This window comes from Rhinatrema bivittatum, chromosome 18, assembly GCF_901001135.1.
Source record: "Rhinatrema bivittatum chromosome 18, aRhiBiv1.1, whole genome shotgun sequence".
NCBI lineage: Eukaryota > Metazoa > Chordata > Amphibia > Gymnophiona > Rhinatrematidae > Rhinatrema > Rhinatrema bivittatum.
In genome coordinates this window covers 25,683,055-25,704,513 of record NC_042632.1, presented here as the reverse complement: position 1 = coordinate 25,704,513, position 21,459 = coordinate 25,683,055, and the positions used below count along the sequence as shown (strand labels likewise).

Here is a 21,459-nt window from a genome sequence, read left to right as displayed (position 1 = left end):
GCCCAGTTCGTGTTTGCACAGGGCTGCAGAAAAGTTAGAACTCACCTTGTATGGTGACGCCCTGTGGTGATGCGCTGGCGGGGATCCCATCCCTCCCCAGTAAAGAGGCCCCATGTGGTGGTGCGCTGGTGGATGAAAGGGCGAGGAAAAGTGAGGGTCCCCCGCAGAGGAGGTAACACTGAATGCTTTTTTGCAAAGAAGTTGCAAATATACGATTTAAATAAATAAACATAAATTGGCCCCCGGGAGCCGGAGACCCTAGCTACACCTCTGATTGGACCTGGTTCAAGATGTCTTGTAAAGACACCTGTGTCTTGTAAATGAATGTTTGTATTTTATTTCAAGCTCAACGGAGAACTGGGTCATCTGTGCCTAGGAGAGTTCACATCCTGAAAAGGTTGCCAGATCCTAGGGATGTGCAGAAGGAAAACATTTGTTTCATTTCATTTTTTGATTTGCTGGGACCCAAATTTGTTTCATTAGTTTCATAGGGGAGAAAACCAATTTGTTTATTAGTTTCATTCGTTTTTCGTTTTGCCATTAAAGTCAATGGGGGAAGTATTTTTGGCTGCAGAATTAGTGTTTTCTTATCAATTCTGATGAAACTTCTGGGGAGCAATCATCACAACGAGAAAAGAGGTCCAAGGTACTTAGACTGTGGCAAAGTGGCATGAATAGCCTAAGGCACTGTAAAGGGGCAAAGGGGTACTAGGAGTGGCAAGAGTGCTTTAACAGAAGTGCAAAGCAGAGCGAGAGTGTCAAAAACACACCACAGCTTCAAAAGAGAGCACCGATAATAGTTGCATGAACCCTCGAAGGCAGCATGACAGGCAAAGTGGCAAGCAAGTGGCATCAACATCCTACAGCACAATGAAAGGGAACATAGCAAGCAGAAAGGGTGTCAGAAAAAACCACTGAGGAACCATGATAGTGTAAAGAACACCACAAAGAGTAGAATCTGGTGTATGGCAGCAAGGCAGAGTGGCAGAAAGTTGATAGGTGCAAGACAGGATGGCAGAGCGGAGGTAGCTTGGTCCCTGTGGTTTTGATAGGGGCAAGACAGGATGGCAGAGCGGAGGTAGTCTAGCAAACAACCTTCTCAGATAGAACCCAAGAAGAAAGTGCACTGTTTGCTATGCTTGCTTAAGGTAGAAATACAGTGGACCCTTGACTTACAAACTCAATTGATTCCAGAGGACTGGTTGTAACTCAAGTTGGTTGTAAGTCAAGACTGTTTTTTCCATAGGAAATAATGGAAATACCCATAATGCATTCCAAGCCTCCCAAAAGCACCCCTTACCTAATCATCAGCTATATAATTGAGCAGTGACTGATGTGCCACAAATGCACAGTAGAGAGCAGCTCTCACCTACGTGTGCACTTGCGCGGATGAGACAGCTTTCACAGACGTGCCACGCCTGCGCCGCGAATGCACAGAAGGGAGCAGCTCCGACTGTGTGGAAGAGAGCTCTGACTGACATGCCATGAACATCTCGCCCATTTTAACGGGCCCATGAGCAGCTGTGACTGCACGGAATAGACAGCTCTGTCCGGCACACCTTGCCCGTTTTAATGAGCTTAATGGTTTGTTTCTATAATAAAAAATGGTTGTATAATGTCTGTAATTACCAGAAACACCAATAATGTCCTAGTGTACTCACCAAAAGGTTATAAAATGTGCCTAGCCTACCAGAAACAACAATTTTCCACCAGTTCCTTTACTATAAATATATTTTTTTATTTAGATTCCACTTTTCATAGCAGATTCCCTATCCCCAGAGGGCTTATAATCTAAGTTTGTACCTGAGGCAATGGAGGGTAAAGTGACTTGCCCAAAGTTACAAGGAGCGACAGTGGGACTCAAACCCTGATCTTCTGGTTTATAGCCCACTGCTCTAACCACTAGGCTACTCCTCCACTCTGCGTATGGACTCTCTACCTGGGCAACATCAAGCTAGGTTTAGAGAACATTGCACAAATCTCATCTTTGGGTGAGTTTCCTCACTCCGAAGGTCATCAAATCTTCACAAGAATGCACTGTTCAGTTCGTACATCACACTCTGCATGTCAAAATAGCCCCTAACCCCTACACTTCACCTGGAGTAACTAGATGGGCCTCATATCATATAGGGGTATAAATACCTACCTAGTACGAGGGCATTATAGCTAGTCTCTCTCTCTCTTCCAACTAATGATATGTTTCATTTTTGGAGAGATTGCTATTCATTTTGCAGATCCATGCAGATTACACATTCATTGAAAACAAATGTACATCCCTACCAGATCCCCTTTTATTCTGCTCCCAGCTCATACTGGCTGGAGTTGCTACAAGGAAGCAGCCAGAAGAAGGAAGAAAAAAAAAGTACTTGTGTGTTCAAAGGGATTTTTAAATTGCTTTTTCCAGTGGTAATTTTTTGCCAGACCACTACACTGGAATCTTTTTGAACTCATAGAACAAAATCTGGAGTTTACCCGGGAGAGATTTTATGATGAGTTTAAGTAAATGTTTGCAGATTCCTAGCAGAAAAGCTCTGCAGAACAGAGGCTCCTACAGCTAAAATAAGGCACAGCTTCGGTTCTGTCTTAAGCAACCAAGTTCCATCTGCTATAAGGAGACACCAAATGGAAAGAGCAAGCCATCTGGCACCAGTTCTGCTTGGAATTACGTGAAGAAATTAAGGATGAGTTAGCTTGGGTAAATCAACCTGTCTCCCTGGAGACATTGGTCAATACTTGTACACATGTATGCTTGCAACTGGGAGAGTGAGAAGAAGAAGATGCAGGTCTTTTAGGGTGCCCAGACCCTCCTAGCCTGAACTCCTCACCCAGTGTCTATGAGGAAACACCTCCCCCCCCCCACTGCAGGAACCATTTCCTTCCCTAAGCCCAGTTCCCACAAGTGAGTTGTATCCACTTGCATTGACTCATATGGCGGGGGGAGGGGTCTTGGGAACTTCATGGAAGGATTCCCTCAACGGGGAGCTGTATCTGAGAGTGCCATGTCATCGGGGGCAGAGGAATCTCAAACTACTGGTAATAAAAGAATTGGGTCACCCCAGAGGAATGAGTACAAAGCAGACAAGGTAGGAAGAATCACCAGATTGTCACAAGCTGAGGTGGCCAGAGCACAAACACTCGATCACTTTGAAGAAAGGATCACTTTGATGTACTTCAAGCAGTGAATTCTGCCTTGGGTGAATTTCTATCTTGGAAGTAATTGTTTACACATTCCCAATCGGGGACGTCAAAAATTCAGTATCCAGACTGACATACTACGCTTATAAAGCAGAGTGAGTGGCTCGCAAAACTAAGGTCAATGCTTGACATCCTTGTTACTACATGAAAAGAATGTTTATGTAGTTTCATAATCACTAAATGGAACTTGAGCCCCTGATGCAGCCTCATTTGGCAAAACTCGACCGGAGTCGGGCTCTCTAATAGAATATATCAATAAAATCTTTCCACGGTATAAGGTTGTCCCTTTGTTGTTTTTTGCCTTCACTTTGAGAAACTCCATCAAACTGTCATTTCTGATAAGCAAGGCCATGATGCTCATGATCTCCTGACTGGACACAGTAGCCCTCATAGTACCCACAGTGTCTGAGCTGAGTGAAGCAGTCACAATCATCTACAAGAACAGAGCACCTATTTTATTTATTTATTTATTTAACATTTTTCTATACCGGCCTTCAAGGTTGAATACCCTATCAGGTCGGTTTACATCGAACAGGGGTAAATCAGTATAACATAACGTAACATAAGGAACAACTTTTTTTATAATTAGCGGAGACAAAGCAGAGAAGCCAAAAGTTACATAATAACAAGGACCTAGAAACTTGGAAGCTGGTTCAGCTGGAAAAGAGAAGCCTTACAAGGGTATTAAATTAAATACGTTATTTCAAGATTTACGAAAGGTAACCCGGGGTCAAGGGGAGGAGCATCTACAAACACCTAGGAAAGTAAACCAGGTTACAGCACACTTGTGAAGAATCCTCAGAAGAAGCTTTGTGTTGCGAGTATCCTTCCAGACATGAAGAATTCATCTTTGAGGTACAGAGCAGGCGGCAGGCAAATGTAAGCTAAGGAGAGGCAGTAGACATGACCCTATTTCCAAAAGGATCAGGTACAAGGGAAGATGCTTTGTGGAGAGCCAGGGTAGAGACACAATGGCAAGGTCAGGAGCTGGAGAATCACCAGGAGAGGCACACAGAACAGGAACACTGGAACTGAACACAAGCAGGACACTGGGGAATGAACTATGAGTCAGGAAGCTTTATGTGCAGAAGTGCTGCACACAAATATAAGTGCAGGAATCTTGAAAACAGATTAGAACAAGGCTTGAAAATTAGGAAACCTCTACAGGACAGATACCAAGATGGCTGTTGAACCAACACTGTGTGCCTTCTGAGCATACTTTATATACTGCTGGGAATAAAGAGAACACCCAATGCTGGTCTAGTTGGATGACTGCCGGGGCATGTCTGACTCTCCTAGGAAACAAGACAATTTTACTAGAATTCCAGTAAGCTGTAGGACAGCCAAGCCAAGACTGTTCCTGCATCAGTGAGATCAGAACCAGCTGTTACCATAGCTCCAATGCCTGCCTCCACACTGGTGAACTCTGTGTCGCCTCTTCCTCCAAGTTCCTGTTTCTGCACCAATGGCGTAAGATCTGTTATCAGAGCTCCAGTGTCTGCCTTTGCATCAGCAAATTCTATGTCAGATATCTCGTCAATCCAAGTTCCTGTTCTTGAACTCATGGTTGCTCAAGGCTGTGCCTCTCTAAATTGGGTCTGGGACCCCTGTGGACTTTGGGGATGTCTGGAGGCTGCCCATGGTGAGGAGTGTGGGGAGAGCATTCTGACAGGGTCTACACAGTTTGACCTTGCAACCCTGGTATATCTAAACCATGAACCTAACATCAGGCTGCAAAGGCTGTTGGTTTTCCCGGGAGTTCTAATATATATGTCCTGTTTCTTGGGAGAATCAGACATGCCCCTACAATTATCTGATAGGACCAGCACTAAGTGTGCCCTTGGTGTCTGCCCCATGGAAGCACTGTTGGTTTCCAATTTTCCAAGCCTTGCCTTGTCTAAGTATTCAGGTCTTGCCCCAGTCTAAATATCCAAGCCTTGCCTTGTCTAAGTGGCCAGGTGCTGAAACATAAATAGTTTTCAAATTGTGAAACAGATCATTGTCAGGAACTTTTCTGTTTAAAGGAACTTCTATGAACTGGAAGTGGTTTGATAAAAACGAGATATTTCACTACCTTATTAGAAAATAAGATAAGTACACACTGGTCAATTTCCTATTTTTTTCAGTTGTGGGACATCATAAATTTTGGACATCATAAATTTTGTTTGTGAAGATATGCAGTAAGTTGTCTGTATGGGACCTGGAAGAAGTTGACACATGCAGTTTGGATTAACATTGTAAAGAATATTTAATGAAAAAATCAGGACAATGAAGGACCTCACTCCCTGGCCCTCACTTACTCCCTTCCTGCAGATCTGGATAAAAGGAAGGAAAATGGCAGGAGTGAAACTAACTCACTCTTGCCTGAGACTTGACTTTTAAAAATGGCGCCAATCACATAGAGAGAGCAGTCAGAAGAGATGTCACTTTAGTGCCTGACTCAAGTGCGAGCAGAGTTATTATGTTGTGTGGCTGGCCCTTTAATTTATTTTGTGTCATAAAAACAGATACCAAAAAATGATGGGGTATTTTCATGGGAGGCCATTTTTAGTTCATTCCAAATAGAACAAACTGAAAATGGCCTCATTCACTGCATTTTTACCATTTGCTTTTAACAAAGGCATATCCCTATCAAATTTAATAATTCTAGATAGAGCTACTGTTATTTTTATAGCTAATATTTCAGTGCTTAAGACATTCCTTTTGTTTTATTCCCCAGGAGATTATGTGGTAATGTCAGTCTACTTTGATCTGAGCAGGAGGATGGGATATTTTACAATTCAAACCTACATTCCCTGCACTCTCATTGTTGTCTTGTCCTGGGTGTCCTTCTGGATAAACAAAGATGCTGTTCCAGCCAGAACGTCTTTGGGTAAACCATTCATTTTTTTAGTACCTACTTTGATATGGGTTGTTGACCTCTTGTTGGGCTCAGAGAAGTTCTGTCAGTTATGAACTTTGGTGTTTGCTATAGATTCATAAACTGCAGAATGAATAAGTTATATTGGAGGCCAGGCAAATTGTAGAAACTGGTGAAAATAGAAGTGGGATAGGCATTGTGTCTTGCTGTGCAGACAGCTGCGATGGTGCCCAATATGGAAGAGAGCATTAGTAATGGAAGGGAAGCATTTTGCTCTTATATCCCAGGGATATAAGCCCAGAGGAAAAAAAGAGAGAGAGAGTCAGATAGACTGGAGAATAATGATCTAGTAGCAAGGAAACACAGTTCATTACATTTTGGAGGTACAAGGGATATAGTGGGAAGAAGAATGTTAAAAGAATGATAGCATGAGGCATTCCTAAGGGAACAAAAAATATTGTAAAACCCCTACTTATTAGCACTTTGAGACACTCAGCTTTTACCTGGACCTGTATTGGCCTATTTATTTTTTTTTTACCTGTAAAGATGTGACTTAGTGCTTTGTATCTGTTGAAATGTGGTTTATAGCAAAAAAGGTTTGCATGACTTAAGTTTCTCTTCAATAGAAGTCAAGACAGAATGTGTTGGATTTGTAGATGGCAGATGAGGCTGGAGAGGTATTGCTGACAAAATGCAGTGAGGAGAATGTGGAAGGAAGGGAGACTCCAGAGGTACAAAAGAGGAATTTGGGTTGATAGGGTGGATCAGAGGGGCAAGGTGGGATAACTTTGAAATTTGGAGTTGCTTGAGGTACAGTGTAAGGACATTGAGAAAATAAGGGCAAAATAGTACCGAGAATTGAGAGAGGACCAGTTGAAAGAGTGAGGTGAAAACAGGATCGTTTGCTGGGGAGACTGGAGTGCAGGGTGGAAGACTGGAAGGCTAGGTGGGGAGGATGGGGGCACATTTAAAGTAATTTGTAACAGGTAAGTGGAGGCAGCATGAATATGATGAATTCAGAGGCACAGAGGTCTTGAGAGAAGGAGAGATTTGAAAAGACAAAAAGGAAAGCTTTTGTCTGATAGATGGAAGAATACAGATGTGAGAGAGAAGGGTGCTAAGAAGATCGAAAGTTTACTTATCCTTATTCATGACATCGTGAGGGGTTATTCTGTTCCTGTCAGGTCTTTTCATATTTCTATTTTACATATTCTCTAGGACTCAGACTGCATAGGAAGGGGGAGATGGAAGAGAAGAATGACTTAGTATCTCAATGTACCATGGAGTTAGGTACATTCGTTGGAAAGTGGGGAACTGTTGTTTAAATTGTACATGTTATGAATTCAGTTGCCATTCATCCTTGTCAATCCTGTTTTCCCTCCAGGCATTACAACTGTTTTGACGATGACCACACTCAGTACCATTGCTCGTAAGTCTCTCCCCAAGGTCTCCTACGTGACTGCGATGGACTTGTTTGTCTCCGTTTGCTTTATTTTTGTTTTTGCTGCCTTGATGGAATATGGGACTCTGCACTATTTTGTGAGCAACAGAAAGCCAAGCAAAGAGAAAGAAAAAAAGAAGAAAAATCCAGTAAGTACTGTTTCATAATCAAGGCTGCAAAATATCCTCCTTTTGGCAGCAGATTTCAACACTGTTTTCAAGTGAACATTTGATTTCGAGTTTCTGCCTGAGATTTTCTGCTAGTTTTTCCTCTAAAAAAAAAAAAAAAAGGAAAAGAATGACATGAGCTTATCCAGGCACATAAATGAGTAAGTGACCCATTAAAGATGTCTGGGAGTCTAGTAATTGATTTCTTAGTTTCAGGGTCCATGCAATTGATGCCTTGTGCATTGATAGCCCTAGAAACCACGTCAATCATTAGGAACTTTCATTTTCTGGTAACTATGTATTGATGTGCTGATTGACATTTGTAAGGCAGTAGCCAACAGCTGCACTCAGAGAGCCGCAATAAGTATTGAACAAAAGTCCCACTTGGCCCCATTTTTATATTAAAACACTTTTAAACATCATTTTATTCTGTGTTGTAAATTGTGTGCTCATTATTTTTAAAAAGCCCTACTGATGGACCTAGAGGGCCACATATACCTCCCGAGCTGCAGATTTAAGTAATAAAGTCAATAGTTTAAAGCCCCTTTCATTTATTCAGCAATGTTTATGGGGATATACATTTGTTTGAAACAAATTGGTAAAATGAAAAGAATGAGACCATTTTTGTTTCATTTCTGGACCTTCAAAATGAATGAAGTGTGCCCATGAGTTTAAACAAAAATTTGAATTTCATTCATTTATGCTTCCCATTGAAAACTGCTCTAGTCAGAAAGCTGCAGAGACTAATGGGTAACTTTAGCAACACACCCTTGCCTCTGACATAGAAGTCAGGTGGGAGACCTAAGGGAAAAGGCAGGATGGAGGACCAAAAGAGGAAGCTTTTTTTTTTTTAAGTAGCCTATAGCTATCACATCTGGTTTAAGTGATGCTGATGTCCTCCCACTGAAAAGTCTGAGCATGTACAGAGAAACTCCATTTGCTCTGTTAAATTTTACAGAGAGGTTGTGCATTCAGAAGTTAGAGGGGAAGAAAAGCCAAGCTTTCAAAAAGAAGGCAGTGGTATTGGCTCAAATACAGGGCCTTGGCGGGTTTGATTCCTCTATGCGGTTTGCGATACCAGTTTTGATACCAGTGCTGTTTGGAATATCCCCACCTGCACTCTGCACCCTGGGGTTTTGATGTCGGTATGCTGTTTGCAATATCTGACCCACACTATATGCTTTGGGGAGGGAGGATTGATGACATTCTCTCTTTCTGTCTCAATCTGTATTATGCTGTCTTGTAGCACCTACTATTAACTTCAGAAGCAGATTGCAGTGAACATCATTCTAAGCCTTGTCTATATCTTCCCTGCCTCACAGGCTGAAAGTGTGCACAAAGAATCAGTGCACATATACAGCGTATGAGGGACATTTTTGCACACACTGTGAGAGTTGCTGGGTGTAGTATTATACTGTGGAACTGTAGTATACTACATAAGATGGCCAACCAGTAGCCAGTGTGTGCCACTACAAAGAGTCACAACTCTGCTTGCTAAGCAGTGCCACTCTTCTTGCTGCATTACTCTGCACCTACAATTTGCGATTTTAATATTTAGTGCCACTGCTGCAGTTACATCTGCTGCAGCACCAAGACACTTCTGGTACTTTTGAATGGTTCCATCTCTGCTCCAGTTGTCTTTAAGGTTCTTTCAAAATTCCTTTTCCTTCCTGTTTGAATCCAGCTACCTTCCCAGATGCCTCAGTGGCGGATGTTCACTGTGCGGCAGGGAGCTTCTATTAGACACTCTGATGTATGTCACATTAGGATCTGGTGAACAGACACTTAGGGCGTGTGTGTGCACTGGTATGCATGATTCAGCTCATGTTAACAGGAGGGTCGGGTACCCACCCCGATGGTCATGTCACATGCTCAAGACTACTTAGCCTGCCTGGACTTGGATTTGTTGCCTCAGCAAGAAGGTCTCCTAGTACCTGCTCCTTCTGTTTCCAGTCTTCTGATTTGCTCAAGCCCTTCAACCAGGTTCCTGCCTTCAGCTTATGCCTGGTTCCATCTTCTCAGCCTTCAGCTTTGCTTCAGTCTTTGCCTGTGGCTCTGCTGCAGTCTTCCATTATGATTCAGCCTCAACTTTCTTTCAAGCCATCAGCCTTGTCCTTGCCTGGTCTTTGTATAGATTTTTGGACTCAGTCATAATCTAGCCTGTGCCAAGACTCGCTCACCCACTGCTGGCAAGGGTCTCAGGACTCTACCACCAAGGCTGTGTCATGGCAAGAGGGGATCATGCATACACAGTTCCTTACACTTCCCTTACAGTACTTGCTGACTCTTGGTCTTGTCCTGGTAAACTGATGGTTTATGACTTTTTCAATTATTTTTAACAGTTTCATGCCTCTTGGACATTTTCTTCAAATTCCTTTCCCTTATCGTTCTTATGACTATTAGTCTTATCCAGTATTTAACTTTAATGGATTATATTATAGTAAAAGATGGGGGGCTGCAAAAATTCAGTACCCAGAACCAGGACCATGCTCCTCTATTATTACTGTTTCTTAGGTAATGGAGGCAGTATTTGCAAAAACTGATTCAGAAAAACTGTGTCCAAGATTCCCTGAATCACAGGATATTGAACAGCTAGTCGCTGAAGATAATTTGTCACCTCTAGTGAGGAGGTGGGGGAGGCAGATAATACTGAGACGTATGAGATTAGACACAGCAAATGGAAAGTCCAAGTCTGAACAGACAATCCCTTCCCCTAATGATGCCATATAGAAATGACATCAGGCCTCGTCCAGGAATTTCTTCTGACTTCTTCCTGCCTAGGGCTTTTTACCATTTTTGTTGGTGCCCTTTGCCCCTCATTTAGGGCCTGGGGTGTTTTTGCCACTATGGATGGCTGCTTTGCACCTCTTATAATGCTTTGGGGTCTTCATGCCACTCTTTCAGCTGCTATGATCTTTATCAATGCTTTCTTCCTCCTTCATGGTGCCTTGTGCTGTTCATGCCACACTTGGTGAAAGTTTTCTCTTCTTGTGCAGCCTTGGGGTTTCATGCCACTATTGTTGGTGTCCTTTGTCCCACTTTTGGAGCTTTAACATGTTCTGGCCATGCTTGTTGCTGCTCTGCTCTGATGGTGTCTAGGAGAATTCCTGCCACTGCTGATAGTGGGTTTGACCCATTGTGGTCCTTGGTATATTCATGCCACTTTTGATTCAGTTGATGAGTTGGAGTGCTTTCACTCTTTTGATGACGTCTTCCACAAGTTTCATTAGAAATATTTAGAAAACCACAATTTGGGAACCCAAAATAGACTGCATTGCTTCCCTCATTGACTTAAATGGGAAATGAATGAACAAATAAAACAGGTAATTTTTTTGTTTGAAAAGAACCAACTGAATGATTGTGACCTGCAAAATGAATAAATTATTTTTTATTTATTTATAAAACCTTATATACTGCACTCCAGAAATCAGACCAGTGCAGTGTACAAAAAATAAAAACAATAAACATAACAGAATTGTACTGAAACAGAATTTTCCCCTCTGCAAATCCCTATTGCTTATGTTTTGTGGTTTTATCAGCAAAATTACTATTTGCCTTATTGCATGAGATGTTTAACAGTTCAGGCATACCAAGTTGGTTTGCTTTTTGTTGGAGTGGGGGTGGGGAATTGAGGGGAGGATGGTTTGGCCTTTTCTACCTTCCTAGGAGGCAGATGTACTAAACAGAACAAAATTTTACAAATACCACTTTACATGCTAAAATGCAAATAATGCATGTTCTTTAACAGCATTTATAAGCTATCTTTCTGAGTATTCTCAAGGTGTTATTTGCGATAGCACACACTATTTGCCATTTCAGCATGAAAAATGTAGCTAGTTGCTTTACAAATTGCAAAATGTCATGCTTAGTTTTACTCTTGTAAAACTTAATGTGAATTCATAGTTAATGAATTGTTGTAATGCAAAATTATTCAAAGCTGCTCACTGATTGCAAACACAGTGTAAAACTATGTGCAGAAATAGCTTTGCCAACGTGAATTTGCAAAGCTTTTATCTATGCCTCAGTGATGTATGGTTAAAGTTTTTCCCAAAAACTTTGTAGAAACTACATACACCATTTGCATGGCTGTCCTGGTAGAGAAATAGACAGCCTGTTTCAGTATCCTGCAGGCGGGGGGAGAGGGGGAGAGAGAGAGGGAGAGAGAGAGAGACTTGCTATTATATCTACTCCCTAGACAGGTATTTGTATCCCTATGAGAGGCTCACCTAGTAACTCGAGGTGGGGATTAGGTATGAGTGTAGGGGGTTGGGGGCCACTTTCACATTCCACATGAGACGTACGAACAGAACAGTGGTCACTTGTGAAGATTTGATGGCCTTTGGAGTGAGGAAACTCACTCCAAGATGAGATTTGGGCAACGTTCTCTCAACCTAGCTTGTTGTTGCCCAGGTAGTGTCCATCAAGCTAGTTTGAGAGAACATTGCCCAAATCTCATCTTGGGGTGAGTTTCCTCACTCCGAAGGCCATCAAATCTTCACAAGTGACCACTGTTCTGTTTGTACGTCTCATGTGGAATGTGAAAGTGGCCTCCAACCCCCTACACTCATACCTAATCCCCACCTCGAGTTACTAGGTGAGCCTCTCATAGGGATACAAATACCTGTCTAGGGAGTAGATATAATAGCAAGTCTCTCTCTCTCTTTCTCTCTCTCTCTCTCTCTCTCTCTCTCCAGGATACTGAAACAGGCTGTCTGGGAATATCGTGACCCACGATAACCCTTTACCGGCCTGTAGCGCACAACATATCGCGAATGAAAGGGTTGTAGCTATTGGCCGCGCTACCACTGCGGCTGTTTCGCCGCACACGATAACTTTACATATGCTCCGCCCCCTGAATACTACCTTAAGAATTTGCATTCGCAAATCGCGTTAACGGCTGTTAGCGCGATTTGCGAATTTATCTCCTGCGGTAACTCCTTAGAAAATGACCCCCTTAGTTTGTTAAAAATCCAGTGAAAAGATACATATCAAAATGAAAACAAATAGTTATTCAGAGAGAGAAAATTAGTATTCCTCTTCCTCCTATGTACTTTGCTTAGCCCTATTTTTTGAAATGTGAAATATATTTTGTGGCAAAGTTCTTCCTTTTTCACTCTTTCTGTTTCCATTTTCCACCCTTTATAAGGTGTAGAAGTATTATTGAGTGGAATAAACTATGTTAGGTTTATTCTGTATCTGCAGCAGACCTTTTCAAACATATTTCAGGGAGTATTTTCCTCCTTGGGGGGGGGGAGGTGTTCAAAATCTATTTTAATTTTCTAAACAGTAATAACATAGTTTCTCTTAAGGTCCCAGGGAAGAAATAAACTTATAGACTGACACTACCTCAGCAACACGGGCCTGAGAAAGCCTGAACTCAGATCCGAGAAAGTAAGTAGGGGCAGGCCTAGCTAGTCCCTGGATAGGGGAACATCAGGAAAGACAAGGCAATAACAAATCTTTGTGAGATTCTACCAAGAAAAAGGTCACAAGCACCATGTTAGGGATGTGATTGCTTAAACTGCAACACCGAGAAATGGGTAAAAAAAGAAAAAGTTAGGATGGTTCATTTGAGTCCTTTTCCTTATTTTTGTGATTGTAGAATTGCAGGGATGTGTTATAGGGATGTGCAGACTTGCCTTAGTCAAACTCATCTCCTAAGATCCCTGGGAAAAATTCAACAGATTTTTTTTTCATGCGGAACTCAAGATGAAATGTACATCCACAGAAATCTTAGATACATCCATGGAAATCTATACCATATGCAGTTCAGATCCACTGCAGATTTCTGTGAATCTGGCATGGATTTTGCCAGTGACAAGCATCTCTTTCTTTAAAAGAGGTTCAGCAAACTGTTGCGGGTTCTTGTGCGGAGTTCAGGGTGAAGTTCTAGGAGGGTCTTGGTGAACTGGAAATAGACTGGATGCACTGGCCGAGATATTGGCTAACTGGTGATTTTAAGCATGCACACATTTTAATATATATGGACGTCCTAGTATAAATCAGGGTTTTGTGCATACATATTTTTTGTGCTCATAAAATATATTTGCATATGTTTGTAAAACATACATTGCAAATATTGGCGCATATTGAAATATATGCGTGCACTTTCAGAGCTGAACTACACAGTAGCTTATGAAATGTGCAGCAACCCGTTGCACAGTTTATAAAATACTATTTATTTTTTTATTTTTATATACCGATGTTTCATGAGAACATATCACATCCGTTTACATTTGTTAACAAATATTCATTTAAAAATATTTGCATTTCCAAAATTAAAATGAAAGAAATAAATATAAAGTTTCATAATAAATAAAAACAATTAAAGTAGTAAAATAATTAACAATAAAAATTTAAACAGTTAAAGATGCAGAACAGTAAGAACAGTAATAAGATAACTAAATATAAATATTAAAAGGGGTATAAAATCATTTAGTTAAAATCTTGGAAGGCTTGTTCGACTAGCCAAGTTTTAATACCCTTTTCAAATATTTTAATGTCTGATTCCATCCTTAGTTCCTGTGGTAGGGAGTTCCACAGTTGGGGCCCTCCAATGGAAATAGCCCTTTCTCTTACATTATTTAAATGAGCACGCAAATTTTCATAGGTTTTAAAGTTATCCTCATAATAAGCACATTTTTAAGTGTTCCGTGTATCTTTATAAAAGCAGTTTAACTACATAGAAACATAATGGCAGAAAAAGGCCGTTATAGCTTGCCTAGTCTGCCCATCAGTCTGCCTATTTTGACTTTGACTGTAGGCTCACCCTTTGCTTTTTCATGACCTTATTCTTTCTTTAGTTATTTTTTTCAGACATTTATGATCTGCTATTGGAAAGGAGCTCATAATTTTGTCAAGAAAGTAAATATGACCAATTTTGTCAGTTTTGTTGTTCAAAAGTATTGATTTGCTTAGGGCCTGAATCATTAACTCTTTTCTCCCATTCTGTGTCTTTGGCAAAGGAACTTTTCAAGCAGAGCCTTAGAGTAAGTTCACCTTGAAACCTGACATTAACATTATTCTGTCTTGAGTGGTTTAGTCTCTCTTTTTTCTCTCCTGAGTCGCCGTCCCCTGCTCTTCCCCTCGGCCTGGGTCGGCCCTTCCCGCGCGGTCAGCGTCGGCCTATCGGGGCCAGGGGAGGTGGACCTCAAACCAGCCTCTCGCGAGGCCCCCGAGGCAATAGCAAACAAAAGAAAAAAAAATTAAAAAAGGCCTTAGAATTCGGACGCAGGAGGAAGTGAAAGCAAAATCGAAGGGAACCGGTAAGCCCTCCCCGGAAGCCATGATGCCTCCCCAGAGCCCTTTAAAGGGCTGAAACCGCTCCAGGCTCACCCTTTCTCTCCTGAGCCGCCGTCCTGCTCTTCCGGCCTGGGTCTCACCCTGCTCTTCCCCTCGGCCTTCTTCTCACCCATTGGACCAAATACCGACCAAACTCCTTCTCACCATTCCTAACACCATTGCTAAACCTCTGGCTGACATCATAAATTGCTCCCTCAATCAAGGATCTGTCCCAGACTCTTTAAAGATTGCTTCCCTGAAATCCTTACTAAAAAAACCCAACCTGGACCCAGCTAACCCTGCAAATTTCCGCCCCATTGCAAACTTACCTTTTATAGCCAAGCTAATGGAAAAGCTTGTCAACATCCGACTCACAGACTACCTTGACTCGCACAATATTCTCTACCCATCTCAATTCGGATTCAGGAAACGCCTAAACACAGAATCCTTCCTTCTTTCTTTAACGGACAACATCCTGATGGGCCTAGACAAGGGACAATCCTACTTCCTAGTCCTACTCGATATTTCAGCGGTGTTCGACACGATAAACCATTTTATCCTCATCAACCGTCTTACTGAAATAGGCATCTCTGGCTCTGCACTGCTATGGTTTCTGAACAACAGGCACTACAAAGTTAAAATAAATGACAAAGAATCCCACCCTATACCTTCAAAACAAGGAGTACCTCAGGGTTCTTCACTTTCCCCCACCCTGTTCAATATTTATCTACTCCCTTTATGCCAGCTGCTCAATAGCCTCAACCTCACCCATTTTATATACGCGGACGATGTGCAAATCCATAATCCCCATCTCGGACCCCATCTCCTCTACTCTAAATTTTTGGAACAACTGCTTAAACGCCATCAACCTTCTTCTCTCGAGTCTCAACCTGGTCCTTAATACGTCCAAAACAGAGCTCCTGGTTATCTCCCCTAGCGATAACAACCTCTTCGCTAATAATACAATTACTCCACTAGCAAGCCAGGTTAGAGACCTTGGGGCCACCCTTGACTCTAGAATGAATTTCAAAAAGTTCATTACCAATACAACCAAAGAATGCTTCTTTAAGCTACAGGTCTTGAAGCAACTAAGACCGCTCTTACACTTCCAGGATTTCCGTTCAGTGCTTCAAGCCATACTGTTTTCAAAGATCGACTATTGCAATGCTCTATTACTCGGTCTCCCCACCTCCTCTACTAAACCTCTACAGATGCTGCAAAACGCAGTGGCCAGGATCCTTACAAACACATGTCGTAAGGACCATATCACTCCAATCCTAAAAATCCTACACTGGCTACCCATCCAATATAGAATACTCTTCAAGGCTCTCACTATCATCCACAAATCCGTCTACCAGGAATCCACACTCCAACTCGCCATCCCTCTCGAATTACATACTTCCGCAAGGCCGATCAGATCCGCCTACAAAGGTTCGCTCAAGGCCCCCCTTAACAAATCCTCGATCCACAACTCTATTCATAAACGAGCACTTTTAACAGCGGGTCCGCTCCATTGCAATTCGCTCCCCCCAGATGTACGCCAGGAACAATGCCATCTCTCCTTCAGAAAAAAACTGAAAACCTGGCTGTTCACACAAGCCTACCATTGAAGTAACATCTATCAACCAACATTGACTCTCACCCTCCGACCCCTTCCCTAACTCCTCCCCCCCGCTCCAGTCCCTGCCCTGACACCACCACCCCACTGCTTACCTCCCCTTGTCTCCACCTTCCACAGGATATATTATGTTTATGCCTCGCTACCCTATTGTTTTTCGTTGATTATTGTTTCACTTTCCAGTTGTTATCGTTATAATATCTTTCCTGTCTTCCATCTCCCATGTTTTCGCTCCCTGTTTAATGTAACTTTACCTTCTACATAGTTGTTAATTGGTTTCCCCTTGTTCTATTGTAAACCGGTATGATAAGACCTCATCTTGAGTATCGGTATAGTAAAAGAATTTAAATAATAATAAATAATAGTCTAGCAAATTGCACACAAATCAGTATTTAAAACTTGCAAAACTTTCAGGACCAAAGTTTATAGACTAAAAAGTGAATTTTCAAAATATTATGCATGTAAAAATTAGCATATATGCGCTTGAGTAGCCACTGCTCACATATTCCATATTTTATGCAAGTAGAAAATATGCATATATATTCATGTTTGCACACACACATATATGTATGTAAACAAAGGGCGGTCTTATGTCCTTCTGGACTGAGGCCAATACTTACACAGATAAAGGTGAATTTTCAAAGTGATGCTATTTTATAAACATTGCACATACACGCATAAATGCCAGCGCACAAAAAACTTTGTTCATATCAAAAAAAGAGCACATTGGGCCCGACTGGGGCGGTCAGGGGTGGAACCATCGTTTACGCGGATAAATCTCAATTTTATAACCTGCAAACGCAGTGCATGTCAGGGCTGCTGCCTGCGCACATTTACTTCTGCTCTTTATTAGGATAAAACTCTTTATAGCCAAAAACTGACCGGGTGAGGGCTCAGGGTAAACTGGAGGGGAGTGCCAGAGGGGTCTGCATGACCTAGAGATGCACTGGGCACAAATGGACTAATTGGTAAAACTGGGAATTTTCCTCACACGTGCATGTTTTAAAATGTGCCTACTTGTGAGTGTGAAAGCCATGTCCTAAGGAAAATACGCAAATAACATTTCCTTGAGTTAACTTAACATTCCCTCTCCCCTCCCCCCATACTATTATAATGTTCTCCAATCCTGCGCTCTGTTATTTGTAATAAGCTGTTACGTCTGTAACCCACTTATAATGTTTTCAATTTTTCAATTTTTTAGCTCTGTTATATGTAATAAGTTGTTACGTCTGTAAACCGCTGTGAAGGCTTGTTCCAAACAACGGTATATAAAAACCGATAAATAAGCAAACAAACAAATAAATAAATATTTAACATTAGGAGCACACATATGTTCGCTAGGTGTATTTTATATCATGCCTGTGCGCTTGAGGGGATGATATAAAGTACATGCATGTAGGCATATCTGGGTGCATTCACTTTAAAGTTACCCTCTTTGGTTTCTATTTAGAAGACACGTACATTTTCCAACTGCATATTTTTACATTTGCTAATTATCTGGTATAAGTGATATTAAACATTTATTGTGTAGTGCTGACTGGGAAGATTGGGCAGAGTTCAGGCTAAGAACCAGAAAGCTCATGATGACCTGGAGAAGGACTGGACGAACTGGTGGACTAAGAAACCGGTTAATTACCTTGATGCTCACATGTTTTAAAATTGGCCGACTTACATGTGTAAATTGGAACTCATGCTAGTTAGTCCTCATTTACCTTCACACATAAAATATAAACATGTATATATTTAAAATAGGTGAGTAAGGTACACATTTTCAGTGCATTCACATGTTGGCCTACATAAGCATGTATGCTGTAGAGTAAACCTATGTGATTTTTTATAATATATAAGTATGTGATATGCCCATGTTCATAAAATACTATGATAAAACTATGCAGGGCCAAATATGCTGCCACACGCAGTTGTTTGAAAGTTATCCTCCCTCTGTGTATGTTAGTTAGACTAATTGCAAAGCAAACCTACATAAAGCCTTAGCCTTCCATAACACCATTCTCAAATCTCTATTTCTTGTCCCAATACACAAACAGCTGGTAAAAATTCCAATTATAGAGTGATATGACGAGTGCTTATTACCTAAATGCTTGTAAAATAGTTAATTTCCATCTAAGCCTGATTGCTTTATAAAACTCAAACTCCAGTCCTGGGCATGTGATGTCAGTTTTCCGATCTTCTTGGATAGGTTTAAGGCACTTGTGTGAGAGAGTTCAAAATTTGCCATGCATGCAAAAATGCCACTTAATGGCCCATGCACTAAATGTTTGTTCTCTCCCACAAAAGTAGACCTTAGAGTGGATGCTAGCCAATAAACTGTAGCATCTCTTTGCCAATAGCATCTATGTACTAAATAATGTGAGGCTGCCTCAAAAAATAGTATCACCATTGTCCCCATTGCTCAGCCCCCATTGCAAGCCTATATGCCTAGCACATAGGGCTGGTTGTCAGTGCAGAGTGCAAAAGAGGAGAGGAAAAACTGAGCCAATGTATGTATGTCTGAAGTCTGCCAAGGAGGAGAAGGACTGGTACCAGAAAGTTCCTTAGCCTTTGTCACCAGAGAAGGAAATCTGAGCCAGACATTGGCATCTGACCATACTCTCTCTGCAGTCACCCTATAGCATTGGGGCAGCAGCAGTACATTGTTAGCTGTTCATGCTAGGATGCCTATTGTTGTCTTTAGACTGAATAAGAACAAAATAATGAAGGCAATGTTCATCGCCGTACACACTAGCAAAGCAAGTTCAAGTGACTGAGAATGCCTCCATATGCCCTACACCCTGAAACTACTCCCACCTTCTGCGACATCTTCTATGTCCATGCCAGGTTGGAGCAGCCATCTCAGATGGCCAGGAATCCAAGGTGAAAGCGCTGGAGCGAGATCTCTCTTTGAGCGGGAAAGCCTTTTTCATGAGTAGGCCTCCTAGTTACCATTCAGTGCCTTCTGCGAGGGATTTATGGCTCAGCTGCTGAAGCCTGGTCTCCACTGCAGCTCCTGTCTTGCAGACTGTTCATGCCATCTGAAACCATGGAAGAGAGTGAGAACACGTGCAGTTCAACTTAGAACTTCTGGGATAGGCCTTTATTTGCAATAGCTACAATAATTAGCCTTATATATTATGCAGTCTAAAACAATATTTGAAAAACAGTTGTCATTGGTGAACTGTTGGTTTAAAACAAACATTTTCTGATCCATGCATAAACATGGAAACAAATTTTAAGTGCTGAGGTATGTGTTGGTATCTTTACTCTCTCTGACCCACTCTCTTTTTCTCTCTCTCTTCCCCCCCCCCCTTTCAAAACCACTCCTCTCACAACATCTCTCTTCTAACAGCCCCATCTTCCTCATCAGTAATGTATCCTATTAGCCGAGTCCTTGAAATAATGTGCATGTTAAACAGTTAACACCTGATCCTAGACAAGCATTACATTTCAGGGCTTAGAATGCAGTCCACAATGCATATGCATGAGATATATTTGCATGCAATGGAGGCAGTGCATACAAATGTCTCGTATACATATTCATTGTACACAGCCTGAAACCAGACCTGTTTGAGATTCTTCAGGAGCAGAGTTGGCTACCACTGCGTAGGCCACTTGGTGTTAAGTTCCCTCACAGCATGTGTGTAACTGCTTAAAGGAAGAACAGCTGCCAACATTTAAAAAGGCAACAGCAGTCTTTGCTGTCCAGTAATTTATAGGACTATGTCTGTGGGGCAGTTTGTTACACGAACAAAAGCCACACAGTGACAAAAGTCACCGGGCAGGGAATGCCACAGAGTGGGCCCTATAATAGAAAATGCACAGGTCTGGGTTTTTACTAACCAGATCTGCTTTATCGAAGGAATAGTTAATAAATTTATAGCATGAAGCGTTCAAGAAGGATGATACATTGTCAACAGATTCTAAAGACACTATCTTTATAGAAACATGGAAAGGGAGCAGACCTCCAAATTACATTAAAAACTAGCACCAATATTTTAAATTTAATACATTGTTCTACAGGTAGGCAATAGGGATGTGAATCGTTTTTCAACGATTAAAATTATCGTCCGATAATGTTTATATCGTCTTAAATCGTTATAGAACACGATACAATAGAAATTCTAACGATTTATCGTTAAAAATCGTTAAATCGTGTTAGTGCGCACTAACTCGATTTAGTGCGCACTAACTGAAAATGATACAAATAAACACTTTCCAGGTCACTGAAGGTCAGTTAGGAATGAATATGTGTTCCTATTGGCTGGCTGCCCTCTTATCTATTGATGTTACCAAGGTTACCACTGAGGTGATGGTTGGGGGGATGGGAAATGGAACTGGAAACTAACGAACACCAACAGAAAATGAAACAAAGTGTTCACACTTCCCAGGTCAGTAAAGGTCACTTAGGAATGAATATGTATGTATGTATTCCTATTGGCTGGCTGTGCTCTTATCTATTGATGTTACCAAGGCTAATACTGAGGTAATGGTTGGGGGGATGTGAAATGGAAACAGTTGGAAGCTTGACAAAAAAAGTAATGTAATGATCAGCACTCACGTGACTAGAACTTGTTTGTTTATTATTTTTGTTAGCAGGCACCTGAAATGCTAGTGCATGTTGAATTTGCCAATCACTGTGCATTTTAGAAAGGTGGTCCTGGCTGGAACTGTACACAGTTCAAATATATGTAATTGATTGTTGGTAAGTGTATTTTTTAAGTAGCCACACTGGCACAAGTATGTTTACTTTTCCTCCTACTTAACTCACTAGCTCAGCTTTGTAAGAAGGGCTTCTCTGCTTGTGTGTTGTTTTTGTTTGGTGTGAGGAGAGCAGAAACATCAGATCTTTATTCAATCTACTACAGTCATCTCTTACAGTGCCCTATCCCTATTAATACCAGGA

At 41.5% G+C, this 21,459-nt stretch overlaps 1 protein-coding gene across 1 annotated transcript in view; it reads left to right on the top strand.

Annotated features, from left to right (window-relative positions):
• Positions 1-21,459, top strand: part of GABRG2 (gamma-aminobutyric acid type A receptor gamma2 subunit) — a 200,349-nt gene that overhangs the window by 168,527 nt on the left and 10,363 nt on the right. Inside the window, exons 7-8 of the mRNA XM_029584016.1 lie at positions 5,915-6,067; positions 7,440-7,645. Of these exons, the coding sequence (XP_029439876.1) occupies positions 5,915-6,067; positions 7,440-7,645 (359 nt within the window). The remainder of the gene's footprint in view (positions 1-5,914; positions 6,068-7,439; positions 7,646-21,459) is intronic.